This window comes from Podarcis bocagei (genome assembly GCF_964188305.1).
Source record: "Podarcis bocagei genome assembly, chromosome: 4".
Taxonomy (NCBI): domain Eukaryota; kingdom Metazoa; phylum Chordata; class Lepidosauria; order Squamata; family Lacertidae; genus Podarcis; species Podarcis bocagei.
In genome coordinates this window covers 44,914,755-44,941,942 of record NC_138128.1, presented here as the reverse complement: position 1 = coordinate 44,941,942, position 27,188 = coordinate 44,914,755, and the positions used below count along the sequence as shown (strand labels likewise).

The window sequence follows — 27,188 nt, the reverse complement described above, 5'->3', positions numbered from 1 at the left end:
CAGCCACTATTGATTCCAGCAGCCCCTGTAAGCCCCATGAGATGTAAGAGCCTCAGTATGGAGGAAAGCCCATTAGCCAATCAGCCCCCCTACCAGCAGAATCATGTATCATTCCACAGGGATATTATGAGGATGAGCTCATAGGCACTTGCTCATAGCTTTAAAAAGTGGAACTTCTGGGAACAGCAAAGAGTATTGCAAAAGATGCATTCAAATACTTACACCTTGCCCCTGACTATCCAAAGTAAGTCTACATCTTACTCTTAGAAAACAATGTATTTTGAAACGCATACCTTAACCCGTTTTAAAGAACAAACGAGTTGTTGTACCCCTAAGTTTACAAAAGCAATCGCTGCTGAAGTGGGAACATGTTCAGCAAACTAGGCAACATAGCACTTTTTTGGGGGGGGGGGCAAGGTGCTACAAGACTCTTTCAGGTTTATATCCCACCCCACCCCAATATCCTGGCTGAGAAACCAACCAGCATGCTATACTGCAACAAAAATTGAAGTGTTCTGGGAATAAAAGCAAGAATGCACAAATGAGTAACAAAAACTTTCCTTTTCTTACCGTATGTTGACCAACGCATGTGTCACCTTGCTGGCTGGCTCCTTCCACTGGCCAGCGTTGGTAGATAGCCTCAAAACTGAAAGAAAAAAGATTAAAGGAAGGTTACATTCTATGGCACCTATTCTGACAACAGTACAACATTTTCCAAGGCAATCAAGTAACTAAACAAATTATTAGAAAAATATAAATAATCTTAGATGAAGTACAGGCATCATCCAAATGTGACCACCACCACGAGTAAAGAATGTGCATGTAGTATAATAAGGAGGATAAGACTTCGAAAACACATCCCAACCTAAGGAACCTTCCTGGAACTTCACTGTGCTGCTTCTACACTGCTCAACATATAAACAAAAATATTAAGAAGCTTATTGCCTCCACTGTTCAGCATACAGCAGAAACAATATGGGAAAACACATTTTTCCTTTTATTTGTTTTCACTTTGAATATGCATGTACATTCAATTTTTTGTTTTAAAGTTATTATCAATGTTTATTGGAAGAGGCTATCCGAAGTTTTATGTAACTGTTCTAACATTATCATGCTGTGTGAGTGGATCAACTACGTCCCTTTTATGAATGACCATTTAACCCTTATTATATGCTTGCCAGACTAATGTTTCTAAGAGGAGAGGAAAGCAATGGGAGGCAGGGAGGGCTGGCCCTTTATAGGCAGCCCTTCTAAAGTGTTACTCAGAGGTAAGTGCATTCATATAATTCCTTGGTTATGTCTCCCTGCCAGCATTCCTTCCTCCCCTTCATTCTGCCTCCCTACTAAGTATTTGCTCTACAGCATTTCACTGCATCTCTCTGCACCTTCACTCCCCCACCCAAAAACATCATTTACAGATCTAGACTGTTTGCTGCACTATTTTAAAAAGGGTATTGGGGGGGGGGTTGTTTTCCAACTGCTTCTGAGGCTTTGACCTGGTTCTGTGGATGCTAGCAGGCCTACGTGCTCCCTATTCTGTACAGTAGGTTCCTTGTTGTGCATCCATCAAATGCTTTTTTCACCTCTTGTTTACAACACCAACTCCTGCTGCTGATTGGCTCTGGGGGGTGCGCTTGCTCTCTGACCTGAGACTAAGGCATATTTTCCCAGCTGGGAACTCTCTGCGCACGGCAGACTGGCTCACTCTAAATGAGGGCACCGTGCGCCATTTAAATATTATATGCCTGGCAATAGCAAACAAACACACTTTCATGTATACACAGGTGAACCAGATGGCAATTCTGTACCCAAACAGCATCGTTTCTGGATGTCTGCTCCTGAAGAGTCACTTTCAAAATGTCCTTTGCCAAGAACAAGGAACCTTTATCCTTTTCGAACAGGATTATTTCACATCCATGCGGTAACTGACAGCCACACAGTGAGCACACATGCTGATCAGTGAGTACACAATTGCTCTCTCTCACACCCACACAGTTTATCTGTCATAGCTGTGTGTTTTGTCAACAGCAAACCAAGTCATCCGACACTACTCACCCATAGAATACAGGTTATCAAAACTCTGGTGCATTCTGATGATTTCATAGTATAGCTCATCATAGCTGCTAGGAGTCGGAAGGAAGGTATCTCCATAAGTGATGAACATGTTAAACAGGTTTACCACCTTCAAAAACAAAAGCTATAGGAATTACTACAGGAAAAATGTGCCATATAATATATGCAGTTATCTAAGCATTTAAAATAAAAAAGTCATTATTTAATTTTTGTAGATAACAAGTGTTTATAGATAACAAGTGTTTTGTAGATAACAAGTGTTTCACCTCAATTGATTATAAACCACTTTTTTTCTTTCCCTGATAAATTTAGGGATAAAAATAAAAACTGGTTATAAGCCACCCAAAACACTGAAAGCGGGCATCATTCCCGTGAGGGAGGGAAGGAAATTGGAGGACTGAAGAAGAGAGCCTGCCAAAGCCTAATAGCGAGAGGACAGAGCTTAGGGACAGAAGCAAGTATCCTGAGAGGGTTAAAAAAAACACCTCCTTTTCTTGCTCTATACAGGGCTGTTTCTAGGCTAGGGGAAGAAAAGCAGTGGGGTGTGCTGGGGGAGGCATTTTCCTTTTACCACTCTCAAGAACATCCCTATCTAGCAACCGGGCCCAAACCTGAGCCCTCTCACATTATACAGCTCTGCTGGGGAACTCCCACTCTCCCATGTAAGCCAGTACAAGGTTCCTGTTCCAGGCTGGCTGAATTCCTGAGTATGTTCAGTCTTGTTAGGGGATGGGGATACAGTGCAACTGCTTCATTTGTTTGTTTGAGCAGACTCCACTTGTTACCCAAAGCAGTGACAGATCCATTTGTCGCACAGCACAACAGTCAATAACATACACATGAAGGGGCTTTCCTCCCTCTCTCACATTTCCACTGAACACCTTGCCCAAATGCTTTGACATTCCAAACAGATATCCAGCCGCAGGAAAAGTCCTTGAATCCAATTCCAGCTTGAGCCAAAAATAAGTGCTCCCAACCCAGATACACAGAAAAACAGAGATGCCATGATAGAGAACAGAACTTCTAAGAATGGCTCCAATAAGATCACTATCTGGTTTTTTTGGTGTGTGTTTTTGAGTGGGCATGCTCCACACTAATTCCTAGGTTTTAAATTCAGTGCTGTTAACTCTCACTGTCCCCAAGAAAGAAACTCACCATGAGAGCCAATGTAAAGATGTTGTGTTTTGCCAGCAAAACAGTCTCGTTGGACAAGAGAAACTTCAATAGATTAATCAGAGCTGAGAAAAGAATGAAAAGAGTTTTTTTAATGCAACTACATTATCATAAGCAGATACTTGCTCAAAGTCTTCAAAGAAAGCATTTGATTAATTAGAATCCTGTCCGTCACAGATAAGCAAGCACAGAAACTGATGTATTGTTGTCCCAGATTTATCCTTCCTGTTCAATACCATGTTGAGTCAGTTGCCATTCAAATCAACTGACACAGAGGGTTTCCTCCCCCTACTTGTCAGCACCTTAAGTAGCACCAAGGGTCTGGGAAATCAGCTGCCAGCTTTCAGTTTCAAACACTGACAGCACAGGACACGGAGAACCAATCTCAGCTGTCATTTGTGCTGATGATGCACAAGGCAGAAGCAGGTGTAGTGCAACTCTGCAATAGCTTGACTAGTTTTATAATGGCATGCATGACACCCAAGTAGATACTACACAGAGTGCCAGGTTTCTTAGGGCAGGACATGTCGCTTTTGATTCCTCTTGGGAGTATTGCCTGGAGAGAAGAAAATGTTAGCCACTGGATTCTCCATCCCTCTTTTATATCAACAGTCACCCAAGGAGAATGGACAGATTAGTAAATGAAAAATGTTTGGCTCATGAATGGTTTATGAGGAATTGCTGCATTCTGAATACTGGTAAGAAATTTATATGCTTGACAGTGTTATTACAATCACTGGTAACAATAGAAAGCAATTTTCAAACACAGGCACTTCTGTTTTACTTGGAGCTTATTTGGCAAGTGAAAGAATCCCCTTCTGATTATGTGAACTGACAGTAATTTTCTGCTCTAAAGCTAGGTGTAGATATAGGAGTTCTGTGATCAAATTCTTAGCCTGAAATTTCCCAGTAAGGAAACCATACAAAAAAGTTTTATGTCAAAGGCTCTTCATCACTTTCTAGCTGGATCGGCTTAATGTCAGTCTGTGAGCCAAATTTTACAGGTACAGCTAGAGCATTATCATGAAGAGCATTCCTACTTATAGAACCACCACTGTGCAAGAAAGCAACATGCTCTATAATCCGCTAGCTGAGAACTCCCAGAACAGGAAGCCCATTTAAGACAAGGGCAATCTGGCAGGATCCAGAACAAAAGATTATCCAGCTGCCAACTGATCATTTATCTGGAGCGGGGGTCAGCAACTTTTTCAGCAGGGAGCCGGTCCACTGTCCCTCAGACCTTGTGGGGACCGGACTATATTTGGAGGGGGGGAATGAACGAATTCCTATGCCCCACAAATAACCCAGAGATACATTCTAAATAAAAGCACACATTCTACTCATGTAAAAACACCAGGCAGGCCGCACAAGTAACACAGAGATGCATTTTATATAAAATAAAAGGACACATTCTGCTCATGTAAAAACATGCTGATTCCTGGACCGTCCACAGGCCGGATTTAGAAGGTGATTGGGCTGGATCCGGCTCCTGGGCCTTAGTTTGCCTACCCATGATCTAGAGACTTGAAATGCTCAGAATTTATCCTCTGTCATGAGACAATGTTAAAAATCAGGCACGTTGTGGAAGGTCTAATGAGTTACTCAATAGGGCATTGGGTGGGCCAGGTTAATATGAGTAGTAGGATAAAAACACAAGCAGGGTAAGGTGGGGGGAGGAGGAGTCTGCCCAATGTATATTCATCCATTTGGAACAGATTTCAGCCACAAGTCAATAACTGCAGGGAAGATGATAGAACAAGAGAGGAGTAAGAACCAACCATGGCACTGAGGGTAGGTGGGGCTCTCTGATCTTTTGGATATGATTGAAAACAGCTGAAGGATAGTGAGGGCCACATGATCCAATAACATGATCCAGTATTATTTTACCGGTGTCGGTGTACATCAGGTTAATCACAGAAAGACAGATAAAATGTTTAGAAACTCATCTTAGGCCAGAACATAATCAAGCAAATACGGCAGAGAAGCAATTTCCATCTCGGTCTAGTGATCACAGATATAACCATGACAACCAAAGACAACTTCTTTGCAAATTCCTTTTTAAAAAAAACCTACACATTTCATCCTTGTATTTAGAAGATAACAGTTTCCCCTCAGATTTAGAGCACTAATGAGCTCACCGCTGCAGTAACATGCACCCACCCACTGTCCTCATGCTATTAACATGCCTCTCTGTGTTAATACCTAGTCTTGTGTTTATAGCTTCATTTGCTAGTGTAATGAATTGTGCTTTGGGGACTGTGGGCATGCCCTATATGCCACACTGTCTCCAGCTTGAAAGAGTCTGCTGCCCATATTGTACTTAGAGGCATCAGCCTTCAGGGCAGAAGAGTAGCTTCAAATGGGTTCTTCAGAGCAGAGATGCAGTTAAAACATGTTTCCAAGGTAACTAAGCCTCCATGGTGAATGTCACCATCCAAGGCAATCACTGCTAGGGACTAAGACAGCTGCCCTGAGTCTTTGTGATGGTGGTTTACTGGACACTTCTCACATGAGCAGCTATAATATGCTTTGATCATTGGCTCAGCTTTAAGAAATTCCACAGACAGAGATCACTGGCTCAAGTGCATGGAATGCTCCACCACACAACTGTCTGCAGAAGTGCAATTTGCCTGTGGCTGTTTATCGGCAGGTCTGATTCACAGGCTGCTCCGTTTTAGTGGAGAATCTGAAAATCTCTACCCTGAAAGTCTGAACTCTTATTTTAAAATGATCCTACTTCTACTAGCTTCTGGCATGGAGAACACTTGGGTTACACTTAAAACAACAATAAAAACTGTAACATGCAATATACACCATCCAAGCAACAGTAACACCACACTAATATGTAACAAGCAAGAAACAGTAACATAAAATAAAATTTGTACACTAATTGGACAGCCAATATTAGCCCAGAAAAAACGGTATGTATTGCAACTGGAACTAAAAGAGGAACAATGATGGTGTCAGATGTACCTTATAGGGGAGGCTACTGCCGAGACAGGACACTACCACCAAGAAGACCCTATTCCATGCCACCACACTATGCACCTCACCCAGTGATGGATGACAGAAACGTCTCCACTGCTGATCTCAACATACAAGGGGGAGATGTGCTCCTTCAGAGAATCAGGCCCCAAGCTGTGTATGGCTTTGTATGTCAACATCAGCCTTGAACTGGGCTCAGGATAGGTAGCCAGTACAGGACGTAAGAACATAAGAAGTCTTCTGGATAAGGCCCATCTAGTCCAGCACCCTGTTATCACAGAACCAGATACCTGTGGGAAACCTGCAAGCAGGATTCAAACACAAGAACACTCTTCCTGTGGTTTCCAGCAATTGGTACTTAGAAGCATTACTGCCTCCAGCTGTGGATGCACAGCACAGCCATCATAGCTAATAATGTCAGCAGCCTCCTCCTCCATGAATTTGTCTAATCCTCTTTAAAGCCATCTAGGTTGGTGGTCATCTAGGTTGGTGCTTAGCATGGGTTTAGCCGGGGGGGTGGCATCTGTCGCACCCAAATCAATAAATAAAAATACTTAATTGACCAATCGTGTTGTAGACAGCTTGGTTCTGCCCCACCCCACCCCCACATAAAGCCTGTCCCTCTAACATAAATCCTGGCTACGTCCACACACCCCAGCTATAAAGAACAGCAGAGTCTCAGTGATCTATGCATCTCCAAAGGGGGGGAAAACACCAGCTTTTCTGAATTGTCACAGGTTGCCACAAAATATCCTAGCATCCTCATTCCCTGAAGCACTGAGAGCAATTTCAGGTCCCCCAACTGCTGAAACTCAGCAGGAAAGAGAGAAGAAAGAGACAGAAAGAGAAAGGCAGGAGACTAAACACTACACCACTTAGGGGCACAAAAATTTATTCCGTACTTCATTCATTCTCAAGGGGCTCCTCCTCTGGCTGCTACCATTTGAACTCTTAATATAAAAAGACCCAAAAACATCCACCTGTACCCCAGACTAGGAAGCAAGAGCAAACTAGAAGCTCAGTACAAAAGTTACAGGCCGTGTCCACAACTGACAGCACTGGCATTTCGTCTAATTGCCCAGATTACTACTCTCCCTCAATTTCCTCTCACTGGGATAAAAGCAACCAAAGAAAAAAAGTAGGGTAACCTGCTTTTAAGCTGTTTTCTCAATCTTTTTTTTTATTATTATTAAGATGGCTGCAAATTCGTATGGCTCTCCAGCTCACATAGCTCTGATTAGTCTGCAAACTGGCACTTCCAGTACTCAGCAGGAGCTTTGAGCTGTCTGTTATAGCAGGGGGAAATGCTTGGGTCCTGTTCCCTTTGTGAGAACCCCCTGAGAAGAGTGGTATGCGATTTGGCCAGCCACTATCCACTTCCTGACTATCTAGCTATAGAACCCACACCAAGCTGCACAATTCATTCAGGATAGTATGGAAACCTGAAGCTAACAGAAAAGACTATATTATACTTCATTCTTGGTATCTGAACAATCTGCAAAGCAGGTGGGGGTAAAGAGGAGAAATTCAAGAAAGTGGAAAAAAGAAAGGTAGGAAGGTTTGCACAAAGTTCTGCATCAAAGGCAGGTGCTGGTGGTATAACAGAACAGAGAACATCTTCATGGGATTTACTGCTTGCCTCTTCTTACTACTAGGCCAAAACCTTATATAACTGTTTGGCAAAAGCAGGTCAGGTAGAAAGACATGGAAACACCCTGCTGAAATTGTATAAGATGTGCTAAAAATCATTATCTCCATTGAGGTACAATATAGTTAGAGATTAGGCATTGTGCACAGGTCCAGTCTCTAAATGCAACTTTCCTAAGTCCTTCATGGCACTCTAGAGACGGGGGTTTATTTGCCTATTTTCTGAAAAATCAGGGGCAACTCCAGCTCCAGGACTTTTAACTCTTACTGATGCCCCACTTCTCAAAGCAGAAAAAGAGGCGGCAACCAAACATCTCTACCAAAGGTGCTCTACCAAATCCATCCCTCTATACTGCATATTGTGTCAGTTCCTAATGTCAGCACTCAACTCCTGAATGAACGAAAAATTCTCAGATTTATTCTACCTCCTGTTTAGGGTCAAAGTTTCAGAAGAGAAGAAGCAGAAGAGAACTATGGACTTTGTGCAGATTTTTGAAAGGAAACAAAAGGCCTTCCCAGTTGATTTTCAAAATGCAGAAAATTCCTTCTGCATCCACAATGCTGTTTGTCACCTCTCTTTTTTTAGGAGAGTGTTAAAAATAAAATGAAACATATATGAAATACCAACACACTGTTGCAGGCAAAGAAGTTAATGCTAAGTCATGCAAGGCTGCATGTAAATCTGGACATCAAATGTATGTTCTCTGACTCAGTGGCCCAGTCCACGGGTCACACTAACCATAGTTTAAATAAACCATAGCTTAAATAAAAAACTATGACTTAACATGAATGAGCAGCATGCTGGTGCACAATGCTCAAAAGTCCCTACGGTGCTCCCCCCCCCCCAAATGATAAGACAAGAACAAACCTTGGTTACTGTTTCTTGCTTGTTTGGAAACAAACCATGACCCAGGTTCAGATGACATGACAAGTCAGACTGGCTTTTTTTGCCCATAGTCCAGCAGCAGGAGAAAGGAAGGGGGAACCACAGGAACTTCTGAGCAGCCATGGAGACAACTGAATTACTGCTGGCAGAAAGTCCATCCAGGTGCTAGTAAGCAAATCTTCTTCAAAACAGAGGTATTCAGATAAATATGTCTAAGCAGCGGAAGACTTCAACTTTAACCAAAACTAAGGCTAAGTGTAAAATTCTAGTTGGCATTAATCACTAAAGGTAGTGATGACTCTCAACACTGAAAACAGATTAAGATAGATTAGGGGAATGGGGTGGTGGAGAGAAATGAGCTAAGAGCATCTTCTAGTACACTTGCAATTTCTTTACCATATTTAAAAATAATCTCAAATGTTACATATGCACTGGCCTCTAGGGGGAGGTGGCAAGATCCCACAGGTAAGATATTAATTCCTCAAGCTGGCTGGCTGAGGAAGGGGCAATAATTAGGTGAAATAAGTCCAAAATAATGGACAATAATCTAGACTAAATGCTCTGAGAAGGTTAATTATGCAAATAAAATCAATAATTAAATCAGTTATGAGAAACTACTCCTTTAGCAGCTTCCACCTGCAGGCTTCTCAATAAAGAGTTTCCACCACAATCAACTTCCAATACAGAAGGAACATACTGTATTTTTCTGTGTATAAGACTAGGTTTTTTCACCAAAAAATTAGGTTTAAAATTGGGGTTTGTCCTTATACATGGGTAGTGCTGAGAGGGTGTTTTCTTAATTTGGAGTCCGCCAAAATAGGGGGAGTCTTATACATGGAAAAATACAGTATATTAGACAAACTGGAGAGGGCTCTGAAGAGAGCAATAAAGAGAGCCAAGGGCTTGGCTAAGAAGAAGCCAAGGGCTTTGGCTAAGAGACAAAACTGAAAGAAGGAGGCACTTAATCTAGAGGGTAAACTGGGGAGAAGAGGCTGGGGTACAATTTTAGTAATGATATAGAGTATGTACATATACGCACAGAGTAAAATAATACTGTGCAAAAATAATACACAATGGAATAAAGATGATTCAACTGCTGTCCATAGTCAAAGGCAGAACAAATGGAAGTAAACAAAGCTTATTTTCCTTAAGAATGCTTGAGCAGGGAGTTGGTGAACCACTCTTCACAACAAACTTCTAAAAATACTGACATCTTTCAGAAGTGGCTCAGCTCACTCAGCCAGAGTACCCTTCTTACAATGCTCAATGACAGCTAGATGAAACAAGACAGGTATTATTCCTGCAATACCAACCAGGTTGAATAAAGAAAATCAAGCAGAAACCTCAAGTTCCTTTATCTACTGAAAGGCCATCACAGGCAGTGGCATGAGGCACACCTAGCTAGCTGAGCAGACCGTAGCACTAGGATCTCTGGTTTGTACCTTAATGCCAACAGGCAACTAGAATTAACTATTGCCAGAGTGAATGCCATCAGGTAAACACAGCCTGGTCAAACCCTTTGTGGATAGACACACTTTCCACATAAAGCAACTGAGATTGCCCTAAGGCGGCAGCGTCAGTATATTTCTATTTTTCCACTTCCAAAGCAATTCTTTTGAGGCCTGCACATTATACTTGTAATAATACCATGATGTCTTAACAACAACTACTCTAAGGCAGGAAGCAGGAAAACTCCAGGAAGAAATCTCCTAAGGGAGTAGCAGGGGGTTGTTTGCTAACCAGGATGCAGGAACCCGCCACACTAAGCACCAATCAAATTGTGACACAAGAGTGATCAAAACACACTTGGTGAGAGAGAGGGTTATTTACAAATAGGGTCTGACAGCGAGGTATCAGCACCGTCCTCCAGAGAGATACTCATGGATTCAGAGTTTGCTCTAGAAATAGATGTTCTTTTCTTACAAACAAGTGCATCAAACTTCCCTGAGGCACAGTCTCCCCCAGAATTCATGGACATGGCAGGCAATTACCAGGGGACACTACTTGTGCTGGAAGGCTTGCTGTCAATCAGCCAAGAAAGCAATGGGATTTTGCCAAAAGGGAGCTGGGGATATATAAGTGAAAGCGGAGGTGTGCCTGGCCACACAACGCCACAGGCAGAAGAAATGCCTGCCGTGAATGGATACTCTGCAATCTACCACCTGATCACTGAATGTCATAAACTGTGCTAAGATCTACATAAGTACTCTTACTTTAAAAATATGGACATACAGAACTTCAGTGAAGGCAATAGGTAAAGGTACCCCTGCCCGTACGGGCCAGTCTTGCCAGACTCTAGGGTTGTGCTCTCATCTCACTCTATAGGACGGGAGCCGGCGCTGTCTGCAGACACTTCCGGGTCACGTGGCCAGCGTGACAAGCTGCATCTGGCGAGCCAGCACAGCACACGGAAACGCCGTTTACCTTCCCACTAGTAAGCGGTACCTATTTATCTACTTGCACTTCATTGTGCTTTCGAACTGCTAGGTTGGCAGGCGCTGGGACCGAACGACGGGAGCGCACCCCGCCGCGGGGAATCGAACCGCCGACCATGCAATCGGCAAGTCCTAGGCGCTGAGGATTTACCCACAGTGCCACCCGCGTTCCCAGTGAACCTTCACTGGGAACACGGGTGGTGCTGTGGGTAAATCCTCAGCGCCTAGGCAATACAACTGTTTTAAGTGCTAGGTTATCAACACCCTTCATAACATGGGCTATCCTGAACAAAATGCAGCACTTGAAGTGGCATTGATTGATTGATTTAAATTGCACGAATGCCTTATCCATGTGTTTTGATTTCTATTTTTTATTCCAATGTTTGTCTGACAAATACACTTGATACTCACAATACAAAATGTGTGTTCTTGGCGCTGGAGTAACAAAGCAAGAGTGGAAATTCTGCTGTTGTAAAGGTCATGCCACCACAGATCAGAACACCCCTATCCAGGCTAGTCAAAATGATGACATATTTTTTATTCATCACAATTGTTAATGTTGCATTCTGACTTTTAAAAAAAGCCTTCAAATAGTAAAATTATAGAACTACATAAAATTATTATTCTTATTATTCTTATTATTATTTTATAAACACTATTAAACACAGATAACATAAACATAGCAAAAATAGTGGATAGCGAAGCATAATTTTTAAAAAATATTGTTAAGGAAAAAGGCATTAAACTGGTACCTAAATGAAATAGCATTATCTGTCTCTTGAGTTTATCTGGAGCAAGTATTTCAAAGATGGAGAGCTACTACTAAAAAGACTCGCTTCCCAGCTGTCATCCACCTAATTTCTGACAAGGAGGGCACCTGAAGAAGGGCCTCTGAAGCAGATCAGATTTCAAACAGGTTCGTAATTAACAAGTTAATAATTACCCTCATCCCAATGTTTGTTTGTTTTTTAAATGTTGTTTTCATTGAGAGAAGTTCCTCCATACAATTTAACTAATTAAAAACAGGACAGCTAGACAGTTAACATTTCCAAACAATCTTCAGGGACAGCTTAACATACAATGCATTATGTTGGGGGTGCCAACATGTATGCCCTAGGCTAGGGCAGGTTCAGCACACACACACACATACAAGACACATATTGGGCCTGGTTTGGCCATCCCAATCTTGATCTGATAAATCATGTTGTGCCCGCATGTTCGCTCCTTGTCCCTTTCACATCTGGCTTCAGAAAAATTATCTTGGCTTCTTGAGAAAGTCTCTGAATATCTGAACTGGGAAACCGAAAGTTGGATGGGAGGCTAGGATCACCGATACTGTCTAAACATGTGGGGTTTGCCCCAAGAAACCTTTGTGCTGCATATGCTGATCTAACTTTCTTTAGTTGTATGACACTGTGAGGGCTTTCCTTGCAACTAAAGCTGCAAGTCTCACCACCCTGATGTGCTTCCCTTATGATGGCTTAAGCAATGTTTCCCTGTTGGGAGTCTTCTGAAGAACAGAAAGGTAGGGGAAGAAGAAAGTGGAGCAAGAGAAACGCAAACTTTGTGTGGGCGTGTAGAAGAACAGAATGGAGATACACAATACAGTAGGAGACAGATCTGGTGGTTGAAATACATAGGAAGTGTTTTAGGAGCAACAAGCCAGTGTTTTGGCAATAAGAGGAACTTGCTTTTGACCTGAGCAAAGGCAGGAAACAAATTGGAGAGCCAACAGGAGAGGATATCAGGAAGCCTTTAGGATTGCATGTTTCATGCCTGATGGGAAGTTTTGCTTCTGCACATGAGTCTGGCAAACCGCTCTAAGCTGAAGCATTCCTTCCTCACCCACCCTAGAATGTTTAGTTCACATTGAGTTCATGAAACATCGTACCCTGACCTGTTCTTAATGCATGGTTGACCACATCTACGGAATGTGATAGTTATGTTCTTTTAAGTTTTGCTATATCAATCACTAGTAACAGTTTAATAAGGAGGTTTTCATACCTGTCCAATTCTGTGTTCCCTTTCCCAACCTTTAATCTATTGACGATTAATGCCTATATGCAACCCTTGCATTGTATTTGTGTTAACCAATCAGCAACAAGCACACATGTGGCAATGCTGTAATATTCAATAAAAGGGACTCCCCGAGTCATGCTCGAGAGATGCCTCCCATATGACACTTGTCATTCGTCTGTTGTTTATTTCAACCCAACACATGCCCTCCAAGCAGTATTTTTAGAAGCTGTATGAACACGCATATAGCTCCACTGGTGTGTATAGGGTAAATGATAATTGTCAGATTATTATTCATTCCAAGAATGACAAGCACTAGCTAATGGTTTGGTACTTCGCCATATGAATCAACCTTGTCTTTAAGTGCAACTGAACAGAGCTTGATGTTACACATATTTCATAGCTGCTATCCAAAGCAGCAGCCCCACATTTCTGCCCTCCCCCAGCAATGCTTAGAAATGCAAAATGTGTGATATGCAAGTTCATACCAAGTGGCAGCAAAAAACATTATCAGGGTGAGAAAGAAGGGGAAAGCTCTCATAATGTTCAGTGCCAGCCACAGCTCTGACAAAAGCAAGGGCAACAGAAATATTGCTAATTCATTAATAGAGAAAAGATATATCACCCTCTGTACTCTGCTTTAGAAAACCTAAAGGAGCCACATGTCACAAAAAGAAATGTGAACTGATTGAGGCAGAATCAGATAACAGCAGTATTTTCACCTAGCTGCAGTTGGCCATAGAGGTAAGACTGCTAGCCATCTAACAAAGCTCTGCTTTAAGAACAATTTAACACAGCTTCCCAATTGCCCTTCCCTAAAGAGTTTCATTGAAAAAACCAAGCCATTAGCTATTGTTCCCAGGACATATAATAGGACTAGACCATTTCTATAACAACTTCTTTATTAAAGCATGGAAACTTTTATGGTGAGGGCACAGTTAGCTGTACTCAAAAATTACTTGCTGGTCCTGCTTCCAGGCATAGAACAGGAAGGCAGAATTAGAAGCTAGACAAACCGATTAGCTCAATCCTTTTCATCCTCCAGAGGCAAAAGTCAGTCCACTGCCTGTCTATTAAGTACTGCTATGCCCCATTTCAGTTTAAATCTCCCAGGGCAGAGCTACAATGCTTGGATTAGGGCTAGTATGGACACAGTAGCCTGACACAAAGTTCTCACCCCACTGCCCCTCTTTAATATTCAGGCAAACCTGAATATTACCTGCCTTTCTCCACCCCCAGCAGTAGCCAATGATGAGGAGTAGGAGTGGGGATTGCCTAGAATGAAATCAGATTTCAAAGTAAATCTGTCTGAAACTTACAGGGGCAAAAGGGAGAACCAAACTTGGAAAATAGCACCCAATTGTTAGGATCACACCTATTTCTGCTCTAAAATTTAACAGCGATTAGAACAGATCCTATATAGAAACTTCTCACCTGATATGGAGGAAGCTCTACCTAAAGAAAACCACTCATACAGCTTGATTTAAACAGCTACTTCTCCTGCCCCTTGCTTCCCCACAATTATACTTCCTGGTGCAATCATGCTTCGAAAGGTACAGGACAATGGTATTAATGGGCAACACACTTCAGTTATTGTAGTAATTCTGATTCTAGAACAACAAAACACCAAGCTTGCGAAGGGACAAGAAGGATAAACTGGTACTAGAAGAGAGGAAAGCAAGCAAAAAATAATAATTACCTGACCAGAGTTCCCTCCAAGTGTAATGAAGCCTCACTCTGCATTTCTTCTGGTAGCAAAGCAGCTTGTGCACTATTTGAATGCAGCGTCTGGAGAAAATAGAGAGGAAAGCCTAATGAAATAAGCAGCATGTAATTGTGATATACAGTGCCGGAACACTGGCAAATTTTCAAGAGCCAGCTGCATAAAAGTGATATTGTTATTTAATTTTGGAATTGCTTCCTCAAAGGGATATCAAAGTGATCTCACCAAACAGATAGAAAATTTCACAATACAAAAACAACATATATAAAACAACTGCATATATAAAAATAGCTACCAATTGCACGCATAAAACAATTACAAATCAGTACATATATAAACACAGTTAAAACCATTTGGAATCCAATACAGATATTGCGTCGAATAAAGATCTCCTATTGGAAATTTGATTGAAAAAGCGAAGTTTTTAACAGACACAAAAAAGACAATGAAGATGGTGCCTGTCTGAGTTCCAGTGGATAGCTGCTGCTACACTACAGACCTCCTTATAAGATGCTATTTCAGGATTCCCCCTCCTGCAGAATGTAGGGATCAGTTATATTTAATTTTTCATTCTTGAGTTTATATCCCACCTGTCCTCCAGTGAGCTCAAGGTAGTGCGCCTGTTCCACCCCACTCCATTATATCCGGCACTCAACCACCACACTACACTGGCTCAGACTGCTGGGCATATAAGGATGCCAATATGTTTTCAGTATCCTCATCCCCAGCTGTATATGGCCTTTTCCCACCCATGCTAGGACCTTGAACTTTGCCAGTTAGGTACTGGGCTGTCAATGGAATTATTTCAACAGCCCATTAATATGATGGTGATATTCAGCCAAAGTGAGCTGTCATTTTATGCACTAGCTGCAGCTTCCAGCTTAACCTCAAGGGCCGTTCCACAAAGAGCTACATCCACATATAGGTAGCACATGGCTGACAGTTGTCAGGCTACCCTGGTCCAGAAACAGTTATAGCTATCTGATCAGCCAAAGCTAGAAAATGTCTCTCCTGGCCACTGGGGTCCATCTCTGGTGACAAAGAGAGTAACCTCACACTACAAACCTGATCCTTTGGGAGGAGCACAACTCTGTCCAAAGCAGGCAATTGACCAATTATCTGAACTCATAAACCAACCAATCACAATGCCTGTCTTGCCAGGATACCAAGTCAGTTTCTTCTTACCCAGACTACCACCGAGTCCAGGCACTGATCCAGAGATACACTCTCCTGATTCAAACGCTACTGAGAAATAAAGCTGGCATGACACCTTGTACCAAATCTCCAAGGGACCGCCTGCAATGGATTCATAGAGATGATAGGATGATAACCTGCAGATAATAACCCGCAGCAACCACACAGCACACTTGCCAGGAGGCTGAAAGATAATCACTTCTGAGTTCTTCACCTATTGCAAAGTAACAGTAACACTTTTTTGTAAACTGTTTCGAGCACAAATGCATTTGTGGGAAATGAAGCATTATAAATGATTTGATTAATCTCCCAGTCTCTCACAGTACACAAAGGTACTGCTGCTGACATTCAAATAGTCCTTCAAAAGAATTTTGAAAGAACATCTCAAGAGCTACATATGATACATGGTTCTGATAAGCCAGGTAAAATGAAGTGGCTTCTTGCATGCACAGGCATCAAAGCATCACCCCCCCCCGCCCCCGCTTTCCTTTTTGGCCTTTTATAGGCCATTAGCACCGTGTTTCACCATCTCTCCTGGACAATGCTTAACACACTTGCCTGGTGTTTTGAAATACTTTCCAGCTCAAGATTTTTGCTCTTGTTCTGTTGATTAAGTAATTTAGGAAAACTCTCCGAATGGGAATTCGTTTCAATTTCAATTTCTTGGCACATTGAACAAAAGCACAACTCTTAGGGAGTTTCCTGAAATTACCTTGGGGAGGGAAATCATTCTGTTTTTTAAAAAAATTAAATAAAAAGCGATGCCTGTTAATAAATGTCTCAATATGCTTTAGTCAACTATTACTTACACATAAAGATCCATGGGAAATTCTTTCATCATGTGTGTGATGATAAATTCTACCATCAGATCTAGAAGGAAAGGATATAGATATCATGACAAAACTATGACAAAGACCTTGGACTTATAATCAATTTAAGTTTTCGTTTCCAGATCGTGAACTTGCACTGCCTAGTGTTAACATCAATGCAGACATAACACACTATAATTATGAGCAGTGGGAAGGGACCGTATGGAGAGTTCTGGCTGTGGTTATTCTCTTTTCCAAAAACCTGAGATGATACTAGTGGGAAATGAATGCCTTAAAAGCCATGTTTGTGTATGCCTTTCAACTTCCAAGCATCAAATCCTTCAAACAGTTGTCCAACTTTCCCCTTATCATCCATATCAAAAGCTACTTTTGAGGGCTAGAATTCTACATATTTCAAATCTTGTCACTGGTGGAAAATTCCTGCAAAAAACAAGTTTCAGAAATTTGCTGTGATAGGGGGCCATATTTATTTTACACTAGATAATGAGATAGAAAATGGTGCTTTACATCTATGGAGAATGTTCCAAAGCACAATAAATCTGACAGGGTCTCAATAATAGCTTAAATTGTTCCTATGTCACTGAGTCAATAAAGTCTAATGGCATCACACAGTTTCAGAAATTCAATTTCAGAATATTCAATTTCTATTTCTGGCCTTTTGTCAATGTTTTCCAGAGTGGACAAGGTGACCCAGACACTTTTGCCAATATTTGCCTGTCTTTCCTACCAATTTTCAAAGAACTGTAGAGTAGAGTGGAATATAAGAATTCTTATATTCAATTATCCACACCAGCTCATCCAGCCTCTTATTTAAAGTCATCAGCAGTTAATTTTATTTATGTGCAGCACTAATATGTTAGATTTTAGTGCATTATCCAGCTAAGGAAAGTTGGCAACACAGTATTCCATTAGCTTCTGAAACTCTTTGGAACAAATGTGTTCCATTACTCTGTAGCCAATTTCAGTTAAGATTTATGTATAAAGACTCGCTTTTCTCCTTGCCCAAAGTAAGTAAAGGGGCAGGCAGAGAAGAGGCAAGAAGATGCCATATTGGTAAATGAAATACATTTTAGAATTAATGCCTAGCTGGCAAAGTACTGAGGAATGTTCTCCTGAGGGAGGTTCGGCTGGCACCTTCATTATATACATTAGGGCATCAGGCAAAAACGTTTCTCTTCAACCAGCCCTTTGGCTGATTAACATCCTATACCCTTTTAAATGTATTTGTGGGAGGGAGTAGGGGGTTATTGGTTTGCCTGGGTTTTTCTGCTCTTGTTTTGTTCTTATGTATTTTATGTTTTTATCTTGTATTTTCATGTTGTGAACTGCCCTGAGATCTCTAAATGAAGGATGATATACAAATTAAATAAATAAATCTACACACACACACACACACACACACACACACACACACACTGATCTTCGAAATAGCTGCTGACCAAATCTAGTAAGTACACTTACCCAGCACTGCGCAAACCAGAGGCCGACAGGGAAGGTTCTTGTCAGCAGCTTTCTTTCTGTGTCTCATAGGCTTCAAAACACATGGAGATAAAATAGTCATGTGGCATGCAGCAGTGACACCCAAGATACATTATCTCAAATGCTTTCCATGCAAATAAAACTGCTGCCCAAAGGGATGGCTTTCCCCCTCTCCCATTCCACACAGTCCCATTCGTCACTTTACTGATTTGGCTATAAGCAAAGACTAGGGTATCTGTAGGCTGGGTTTTGGCTAGGCTGTACCTCCTATTGTGTCCTTCAACACAATGTCCATAAACATCACTGCTAGAGAAAAAAATACTGAGCTAGGTAGCAGATTTTCATACAATCATTGGCTATGATGTTTTATCTACAAGTCAGGAAGAGAAGATTTTCACAGTCAGATAACTGATATGACCATTGGTGTCTGAAGTTAAGGGGCCATGACAAAAAAGAAAAGACAATTTTATGCATGAGCTAAATAGAAATCATAAGTGACCCTATGAGAGATGTGCATTTTTGAAACCTTATGTTAATATGGGTCTTTTCAGGATTAATTTATGATATTCTAACACACTAGAATTACATTTCAAAATTCTGTTCAGTTATCTCAATTATTTAAACATATTATTAAAGTGTGTTTAATCCACATTAAGTTGTTGTTGTTGTTTAGTCATTTAGTCGTGTCCGACTCTTCGCGACCCCATGGACCAGAGCACACCAGGCACTCCACATTAAGTAGGTTTTCATATATTTGGAAGCATCACCATGCATGAAGGATACCCAATTTAAGAGTCCACACCAGTCTGGTAAACCAAGGCACTTAATGAGAAAGACTCACCATTCTGTGGAGGTTTACTCGAAAATTCATGTTGTCATCATGCAGAAAAGCATTAGCATACTGGTCCTATTAAGGAAGAAAAAACACTACAGTCATGAAAGGTAGCACTGTCATGAAAGGTAAACACTTGCAAAACTGCCAAGTAAATATTATACAGATAACTACCGGTAATTATCAGTCTTTTAATTATGTTTTTAAGCGTGCTTTTAAATTATACTTTTATGCAGATTCTCCATATGGATGACTAGCCCAGCTCAAAAACCCCACAAAAAACTGGATGCATTTTGATGCTTCCTTCTGATGTTCATCTCTGCAGGAAAGTGTCAGGAAAATTGTAATGCACTCTGCAGAATTCACAAAGAAGCTTCTTTACAATAATGTATATAGAAAGCTTTATGGCGACATTCCAATGGACTCATTGTCACTGGAGTTATTACAGCTTGAGCTGCTGGAAGATGGCTCAGCAGCCTCAGTCAGCTTTCATTTTAGCTTCAATTCTAAATCAAATCATGTTCTATGTAACACAAGTATGGCAACAAATTTGCTCTCCTTGAATTCCACAGTCAAACATTGCCCTGGTTGAAAGCAGACAATAACTGTCTTCTACTACCTACATTCCTCTCAAGTAAGCTTAGGTGATATCGACAGCAGCTAATTGCTGAGGGTTTTTTTAAATAATAATAATAATAATGAAATGGAAATAATAGGAATTCATGGCCTCCTGAAATACCACTTTAAAATAATAATGCAACGGAAATAATAGGAATTCATGGCCTCTTGAAACTTTAAAAACCAAGATTCTGGGTAGCATTGATGCAGAATGAGCTGCTGTAGGGCAGAAGGGTCTTGCTCTAATGCTAAACAAAACAGAACACCAACTATTAGCTGGCACTTGAACAAATATACTTTTTCCAATAGAAAAATGGGACTCCTCTAGGAGACTGGAAAGCACCAATGTGTAATCATGTATCACTTCCTAGACAACCTGTGTCAAGTGCCTTCTGCAGAAGTATATACACATACACACATAAGTGTGTACACACACACACACACACACACACACACGATCTCTCATGTTTACTTCTCCAAACATTCAGTATCAGAATAAAAGTAATGGACAAAAGGGAATGATTTGTTTGGGAAGCTGACCATCAGCACATGGTTAACTATAAATACCGCATTAGTTATCATTCGACTTCCTAAAGAAAGGAGGGCTAGGAATGCAGGCTTAGTGCCAGGTCACAGGCTAGAGGCTAATGCATATGTAAATGAAATACAGGACACCAGCAGCGGGGCTTACCTCTGCTATGCAGGTCAAGATAATCAGACAGAGCTTGCCACTGTGGAGCCGGTGTTCATCTGAAAATGAAAAACAGCAGGTCCCACATGAGGCACTTATACCTTGATGTGCCAAAGGGTCGATAGGTGAATCAGGAAGCAGAAAAAGCAGAGCAAGAGGTGAGGCATCAGTAGCATTTCAGCTCTACGCTTAAAGTTGTTACCCTAGACAAGAAACTGTAAGACCTCCAAAGATCTGTAATAAAGCTTGTGCTATTAATCCTGGTTTCATCGTCTCTCTTTACATCTTTGATGTTAATCTTTTCCACTGTGTCTATGTAACACAGCCACTAGACTTACTATTAGTACAGAAATATTTCTTGTCCCAGAGCCTATCGTTAAGGTGGGGTAACCTGTGGCCCTCCAGATGTTGTTGGACTACAACTCCCATCATTCTTCTCTTCCGTATCATCACACCTAGTTCTGGAACCTTTTTTCTAGCAAAATAGCACTGGAATTTAGGGCTACTAAAGGCTGCTAGACATGATAGCTGTAGTTTGCCTTCACGGTCACAGGTAATATGCCTCTGTATACCAGATGCTGGGAATCATAGGCAGGGAAAGTGCTGTTGCACTCAAGTCCTATTTGCTGGCTTCCCATCGGCATCTGGTTGGCCACTTGGTAGACAAGATGGGCCTTCATTCTGATCTAGCAGAGCTCTTATCATCCTCTTTTGGCCTCGTAAAGCCTTTTACAATGAGATGGATTTTCTGGCTAACAATGAAGAGCCTTGAAGAGTGGTGGGCAGCCTTGACATGGATCCAATTGTTAACTCTGCTCACTAGGGACAAAGAGTCATTTTAAAAAAGATAAACGTGAAAACCTCAAAACTGTGGGCAGCTTTGGACATCACAATAAGCCATCGTTTATCATGCCAGGAACAAGCCAAAGGAAGCTATCACATCACATCTTACGTCTTTCTCTGATGCAACCATAATGAGGAAATTGGAAGTTGTTGATCAACGGCAATCTGCATTATGTCCAATTCTAAAACTGTGATTAATCTCAAATAAGAATTGTTCAAACAAGGTAGCTTATAACCCATGGTTATGAATCTGACTTGTTTTTAATACATATTTATTTAAGATGAACCAGTTTTCACGTATAGGTGAAACAACAAGCTATGATTGATCGAAATGGAAGAAAAAACGTCTAATCTCCTCTCTGCAGCCATGGTACAAGAGGAGGGGAAGAGAGCACATGCAAGCCCAATACTTGCTGAAACCCGTTCCCATCACAATAAAGCATGGCTTTTCATGACACCCAAACCAGTTTTGTGGGTACATGTAAAGCACAATGGCACACAAGTACATTTAAACATTGCCATCCCTTGAGGCCATGTGTGTTACCAATTTAAAAAGAAAGCCCCAGTACTCTGGAGCCTTGTTATCTTTTCACTGCAAGACATTGTGGCCACAGTCGTGTTTCCTTTGGGATTACATGCCAGGCATTACTTTTCTATACTGAGCATTTGCTCTTTAGATTACTCATACTGCAAGTGATGCAATATGTTCAACAGCACATCATTGCGTATGGATCTGCAGCTGCACAGAGCAGTACTTTAGTATAAGCACATCTTACTCCTCTTTATAAACCATAAGTACATTATAAAAATGACACAGCTACCCCGGTGTAGATACCGACTTTGGTCCTAGGTCATAGACGAGGTGACAGGGAGAGGGAGGTTCTGCTACCATGCCATTTCTATGCAGGCAGTGGCTACCTGACTGGAGCTTTCTTCTCTATCTCAAGCCAAGGAAAAGTCAGAACCAGGAAACATTAACAGATAACACCAAATGAGAGTAACAACTAGGGGAATTAATTCATAAAATGTTAACTAGACTGAGCATTGGTAGAGGTGAACTAACAATTAATATCCTTAACGGACAGCATTCAATTTTTCAGCCACCTACACGTTAGAAAGATTAACCTAGAACACGAATTACGCTCTGCTTAAAAAACCTGAAAAGAGAAAGAATTTAAAAGTAATCTCAAATATTTTTAAAGGGGGAGTCAATGTAATTGTCTTCTCAGAAGATACATTTTGTTGAATTTAAAAGAACCCAGGCCCAGCTAAAATTGCTGTTGCAGGATGTTACAAAGGAATCATAACAAAAAGTTGCATTGTGCTGCTTAATGTCTTCACACTTAGCTACATAAACTGTAATGGAAATTTAAAAAGGACCAAATGACTCTAGTCAAGGGTGGGAGGTAGGGAATAGCTACAATTCTCTCTTAAACTCTTCAGGAGATTTTTTTTGCATGTTGCCAAAAATGGGACGCTAAGCAAAATGTAGTGGGCTAATGCCAGAAATTCCTATCTTGTGATACAAATGGTCTGCAAAAGGTTAAAATACAGAGGAAAGAAAACATGCCAGCGTACAAGGCACTGTGATTTATGAAACCATGATGTAGGCAGACTACCTAAACCCATGCACGACCCAATTATCACCCACTTTATGAAGAAAGTCAAAGCTTCTTGCCCACTCAGCAGAGCCTTCCTTCACCAGCCCACATCAAGCTACCTTTGCCAGTCAGGAAATATGATACATAGAGGTTCATCCAGAGCTCTGTTTTGCACTGCTCCTCTTGGGCACTCTTAGAAATGTCATACTCTATGCACTGAAGCCTCTGCCGCCTCCCTCGATATAGCTGAAAATTGGATGCGCTTTGCCTCATAGGGAGGGCATGCTGAGACTCCTCCGGCGGTTATGAACTACAGTTTTTCTTATTCTATATTTGGTTTCCCTCCCTTCAGCGCCAGGGCTCCCTAGTATCCAGTAATTGCCATCTGGCAATGAGAAACCAGCTCATTCTCTCAGCGTGAACCACTTTCATCTCCACGGGGAGTCCAGGTAGATTTTTGTATACAGACCAACTAGCAACATCCCCTCCCCCCCCCACCCTCCAGCAAATTTCTGAAATGTAAAGCTGTGTCAACACAAATGCTTACCTTTGGTGTCCTGCATTACAATGGAGCTGTACTTTAAGAAAGTTATCAGCAGGTTGCTGGTCTGCACATCGGCATCCAGAGGCAGCTCCACGGTGCTTATAACTAGGAAAGGTCAGATAAGATTTGCTAATCACCAGCACAAAGTTTCGAAAGCTCTCCCAGTGGAGGTAAAGAGGATGCCTCTGTTATGGAAACATCCAGTCTTACAGGTATTTCTGTTCATAACTTTCTATAGTCCCAGGCAGTACCACTACCAGTCCTGATGTCAATAAAAAATAACGTTCATTGGTTCAACTCCCCACTCCCGCAATGTGGTAAGACCATCCACAACCAACGCCACAGGAAATACTCCAATAAAAGCACATTTTTGTAGTGCTTTTGCCACCCTGCTTAATATCCTATTCTTCAGGCATGGCCCTAACTCACACTTGGTTAACCTGTAGCTCTCCAGTTGTTGTAGGTCAGACATGTGGAACCTGTCGACCATGATCGACCAGTAGATCACGGGAGTGATCCTGGTGAATTGCAGGATTAAATAAAGCGGGCAAGGAATGTTGCCGCCCCCCCCCCAAGCACTGGATCCTGCCGCCACGGCCTGCTCGTGGGGGCAGGGGGCGGTGACATTCCTTGCCTGATCGCTTGCCGCCCGGCCCGGCTGCAGCAGCAGCCCTGGCACTGGGTCCCTCTGACAACTGGGGGGGGGGCAGGCACAATTGGGATCTGCATCAGCTGCGCAACTCCCTTTGACAGGGGGGAAGGGAGGCAGGCGAGACCGGGATCCGAATCAGCTGCATGGCTCCTTTTGATGGGGAGGAGGGGGGAGGGATTGGGATCCGCATCAACTTTTCAGCTCCCTTTGAGAGGAGGCGGGGGAGAGAGAAAGGGCCAAATCACTGAGGGAAGGAGAAGGAACAAGAGAAAGAGAAGGACTGAACTCTGTTCTCTGGGATTTGCATACTTCTCCATTCTCTTCCTTGCAATATCCGTACATACTTTTCCACTACTGCTCAAAAGGTTTCCATCTAAGTATGGGACAAGAACCCTGATGTCAAGCTTCAGTTCAAGCTCAATACAGCAGCTTCCTCCCCCCACATCTCTGCTGCTTCCAGGAAGGATGTGGATTTCTTTGGTCATTAACAGCATTGCAAGGCTTGGATGTCCATTAGCTTTTCCCTTCCATTTAATGATCACCAGTACAGCAAAGTCTTATGTGTCTTTTCTGGAGTGGAGGCATTTCTAGCACTGCTGGATTTAAACAAAAACAAGAACACTTAAGCCCTTCAAATAGGGATGGAGGACTTGTGGCCCCAGCAGATATTGAACTCCCCATCAGTCCCAGCCAGCACAGTTAAAAATGACGGGAGTCCAACAATATTTGGACATCCACAAGTTCCCCATCAAAGCCTTGTAACATAATGGCCAAGCAATATGTATTGCCAGCCCAACACATTTCTTGCTGCCTTCACTTCTGGGACACCCAAAGAGAAATCATGAGAATATGACAGTTTCAGAGAGGTCAGCCCAGTTATGTAACTTGTCCAGTAGGTCATTCCTCCACATTTAACAGGCAAGAAAGCTGTTCTCAGCTCACTGCTAACAGGGCCCTCAGCTCAGCTGTTCCCTCTACCATCAGAACTATACAACCTCCCCATAGTAGCACTAATCCACTCAGTGATTTAACTAATATGTATTCAACAACTATAATGGATCCTTCTGGAGCTGCTATGATGCACACCGTGAATGAATATTTAACAGCAGCCAGCAAAATCAGCACTTAGGATAACCATGGTGACAGTCACCTTAGACACAGTTCACGCAAAATCAGGAAAAGGTAGGTCATTTTCTTTTCTTTTCTTTTCTTTTTAAATCACTGTGTAGAAAGTTACTATTTATCATAGCTCAACCCCTGCAGCCTTGACCCTTTCATGAAAGAAAGCGTGGGTTTTTACTTTTTTAAAAAATTGAAAATGGTATTTAGTCCATGTCACAAGCAAGATGCAGAGGAAGTGGTTTTGGACTGTAAGCCTGTTTGCAAACTCCAGTTGCTGGTAAAGAACCCGGAACTACATGGGCTGGGGGGGCTTAACAAAATCCTTTTGAGGCAAACCAAAAGGAAAAGTGACCTTCCACTTTGAAGTAGTATACTGCCAATTGTGAGTCAATGATTACTAAATTGCAAGGCCTGAGGAGGTGGAGTAATCCTGGCATGCTTAAAAAAAAATTAAAAAAAGAATGAGCCAGAAATCTTGGGAGCAAAGCAAACTCATGCTCATGATTACTAAAAGGACAAAGGAGAAATAAAAAGCAACAGTGAGAAAGACCTTTAACGGTAGTGATGCAGGTCAAGATTAAAATTACTCTACTATTGTTAATCAACCTCCCAGCAGTAGGAAGGCGGCGCTCACTATGCCTGTCTGCAGCCGTCTGCGAAAGACAGAGAGAGATGAAGGTAAGCACAAATTCTGCCTGCTGAATATTTTTTAAAAAGTGTGTGGGCGGATACATTTGCAGTGAACAATTTGAAAGAAAGCCTAAGCAGCTCCCAACCCTCAGCATCATATGGAATACATATGCAGAGGTAGAAGACATGATTTTTTTTAAATGGAGGCTTTTGATATCCATGGCAACCAAGAAGAATTTATCCTCCCAGAGAAGAATGCTCTTCTGCTAGGATATCGGAGTGACCTGAATAGCAGCGACAAGAGGGTAACACACACTGCTCTCACCCAGAGATGCTTACCAACTGAGCTCTATTCAAGCCCTTCACATTCTGCCATTAAACCATCTGTGACGCATAAAGAAGTCAGCACACACACATACACAGGGAAACCGTGAGGTCCAGTATAGACAATTGATGCTATTTTCTCCAGGATAACTACCCACAACTTTGCTCATGCAACTGTGTATTGTCCTCCTGTTTACCAAGGACAACTGCCTTCCCACATCATAAAAACAGATTCAGGGGAAATCTTATTTGGGGTCAGTTTATGATCCAGCCACATGAAGCCATCATGCTGTGATTCATTCTTACACTTGGTGGGGTTCCAGATGCATTGAAAACCTTGGCTTTGAACTACAAAAGCTTAAGTTTTCTCTGGACAAAGTGAGGACAATTGCTATGTTTCCCAGGGTATAAACACATCAAGATGCAGGCAACTGGAGCATATGCAGAAGAGCTCACCATCAGAAGAAGGTGGTGTGGTCCCAAGAGGAGTGACTGGAGTTGTCGGAGTCGTTGGGCTTACTGGCATGGTCACCAAACCAATTTCAGGATGACTCTAGGAACCAAACACATGTAGATCAGTTCTGTTCCACGTGGCCCATACCGTACAACGTAAGTTTTGTTTGCTGCACCCTCATTCTAAGCTCAGCATTGTTGATAAACCTGATGAGACCTACAATCCCTACAGAAATCTGTGAGTTGGTGTTTGTAATAGAAAAACTTGGAAAGTGCCCCCATTCAGCCTTTCATTATTTTGTAACAACTGAATTGACAGTACCAATTGGGGGACGCTCTCTTTCTCACACCCTCCAAAATACAGAGTTGCTGCTGAAGCAGCATTTTCCTCCTGTCCTTATAGTTCCTATCTTAATGTATTTCTCCTTAAAGAGCAA

At 41.9% G+C, this 27,188-nt stretch overlaps 1 protein-coding gene across 4 annotated transcripts in view; it reads right to left on the bottom strand.

Moving 5' to 3' along the window:
• The window catches only part of ARMH3 (armadillo like helical domain containing 3), a 128,481-nt gene that overhangs the window by 72,782 nt on the left and 28,511 nt on the right, over positions 1-27,188 (bottom strand). For all 4 annotated transcript variants that reach the window (XM_081192238.1, XM_081192236.1, XM_081192235.1 and 1 more), the window contains 10 exons: positions 26,755-26,851; positions 23,574-23,675; positions 20,583-20,641; positions 19,283-19,348; positions 18,424-18,493; positions 16,942-17,002; positions 14,915-15,003; positions 3,229-3,311; positions 2,056-2,182; positions 571-646 (listed from right to left, as the gene is read on the bottom strand). In XM_081192238.1, the coding sequence (XP_081048364.1) occupies positions 571-646; positions 2,056-2,182; positions 3,229-3,311; positions 14,915-15,003; positions 16,942-17,002; positions 18,424-18,493; positions 19,283-19,348; positions 20,583-20,641; positions 23,574-23,675; positions 26,755-26,851 (830 nt within the window). The remainder of the gene's footprint in view (positions 1-570; positions 647-2,055; positions 2,183-3,228; positions 3,312-14,914; positions 15,004-16,941; positions 17,003-18,423; positions 18,494-19,282; positions 19,349-20,582; positions 20,642-23,573; positions 23,676-26,754; positions 26,852-27,188) is intronic.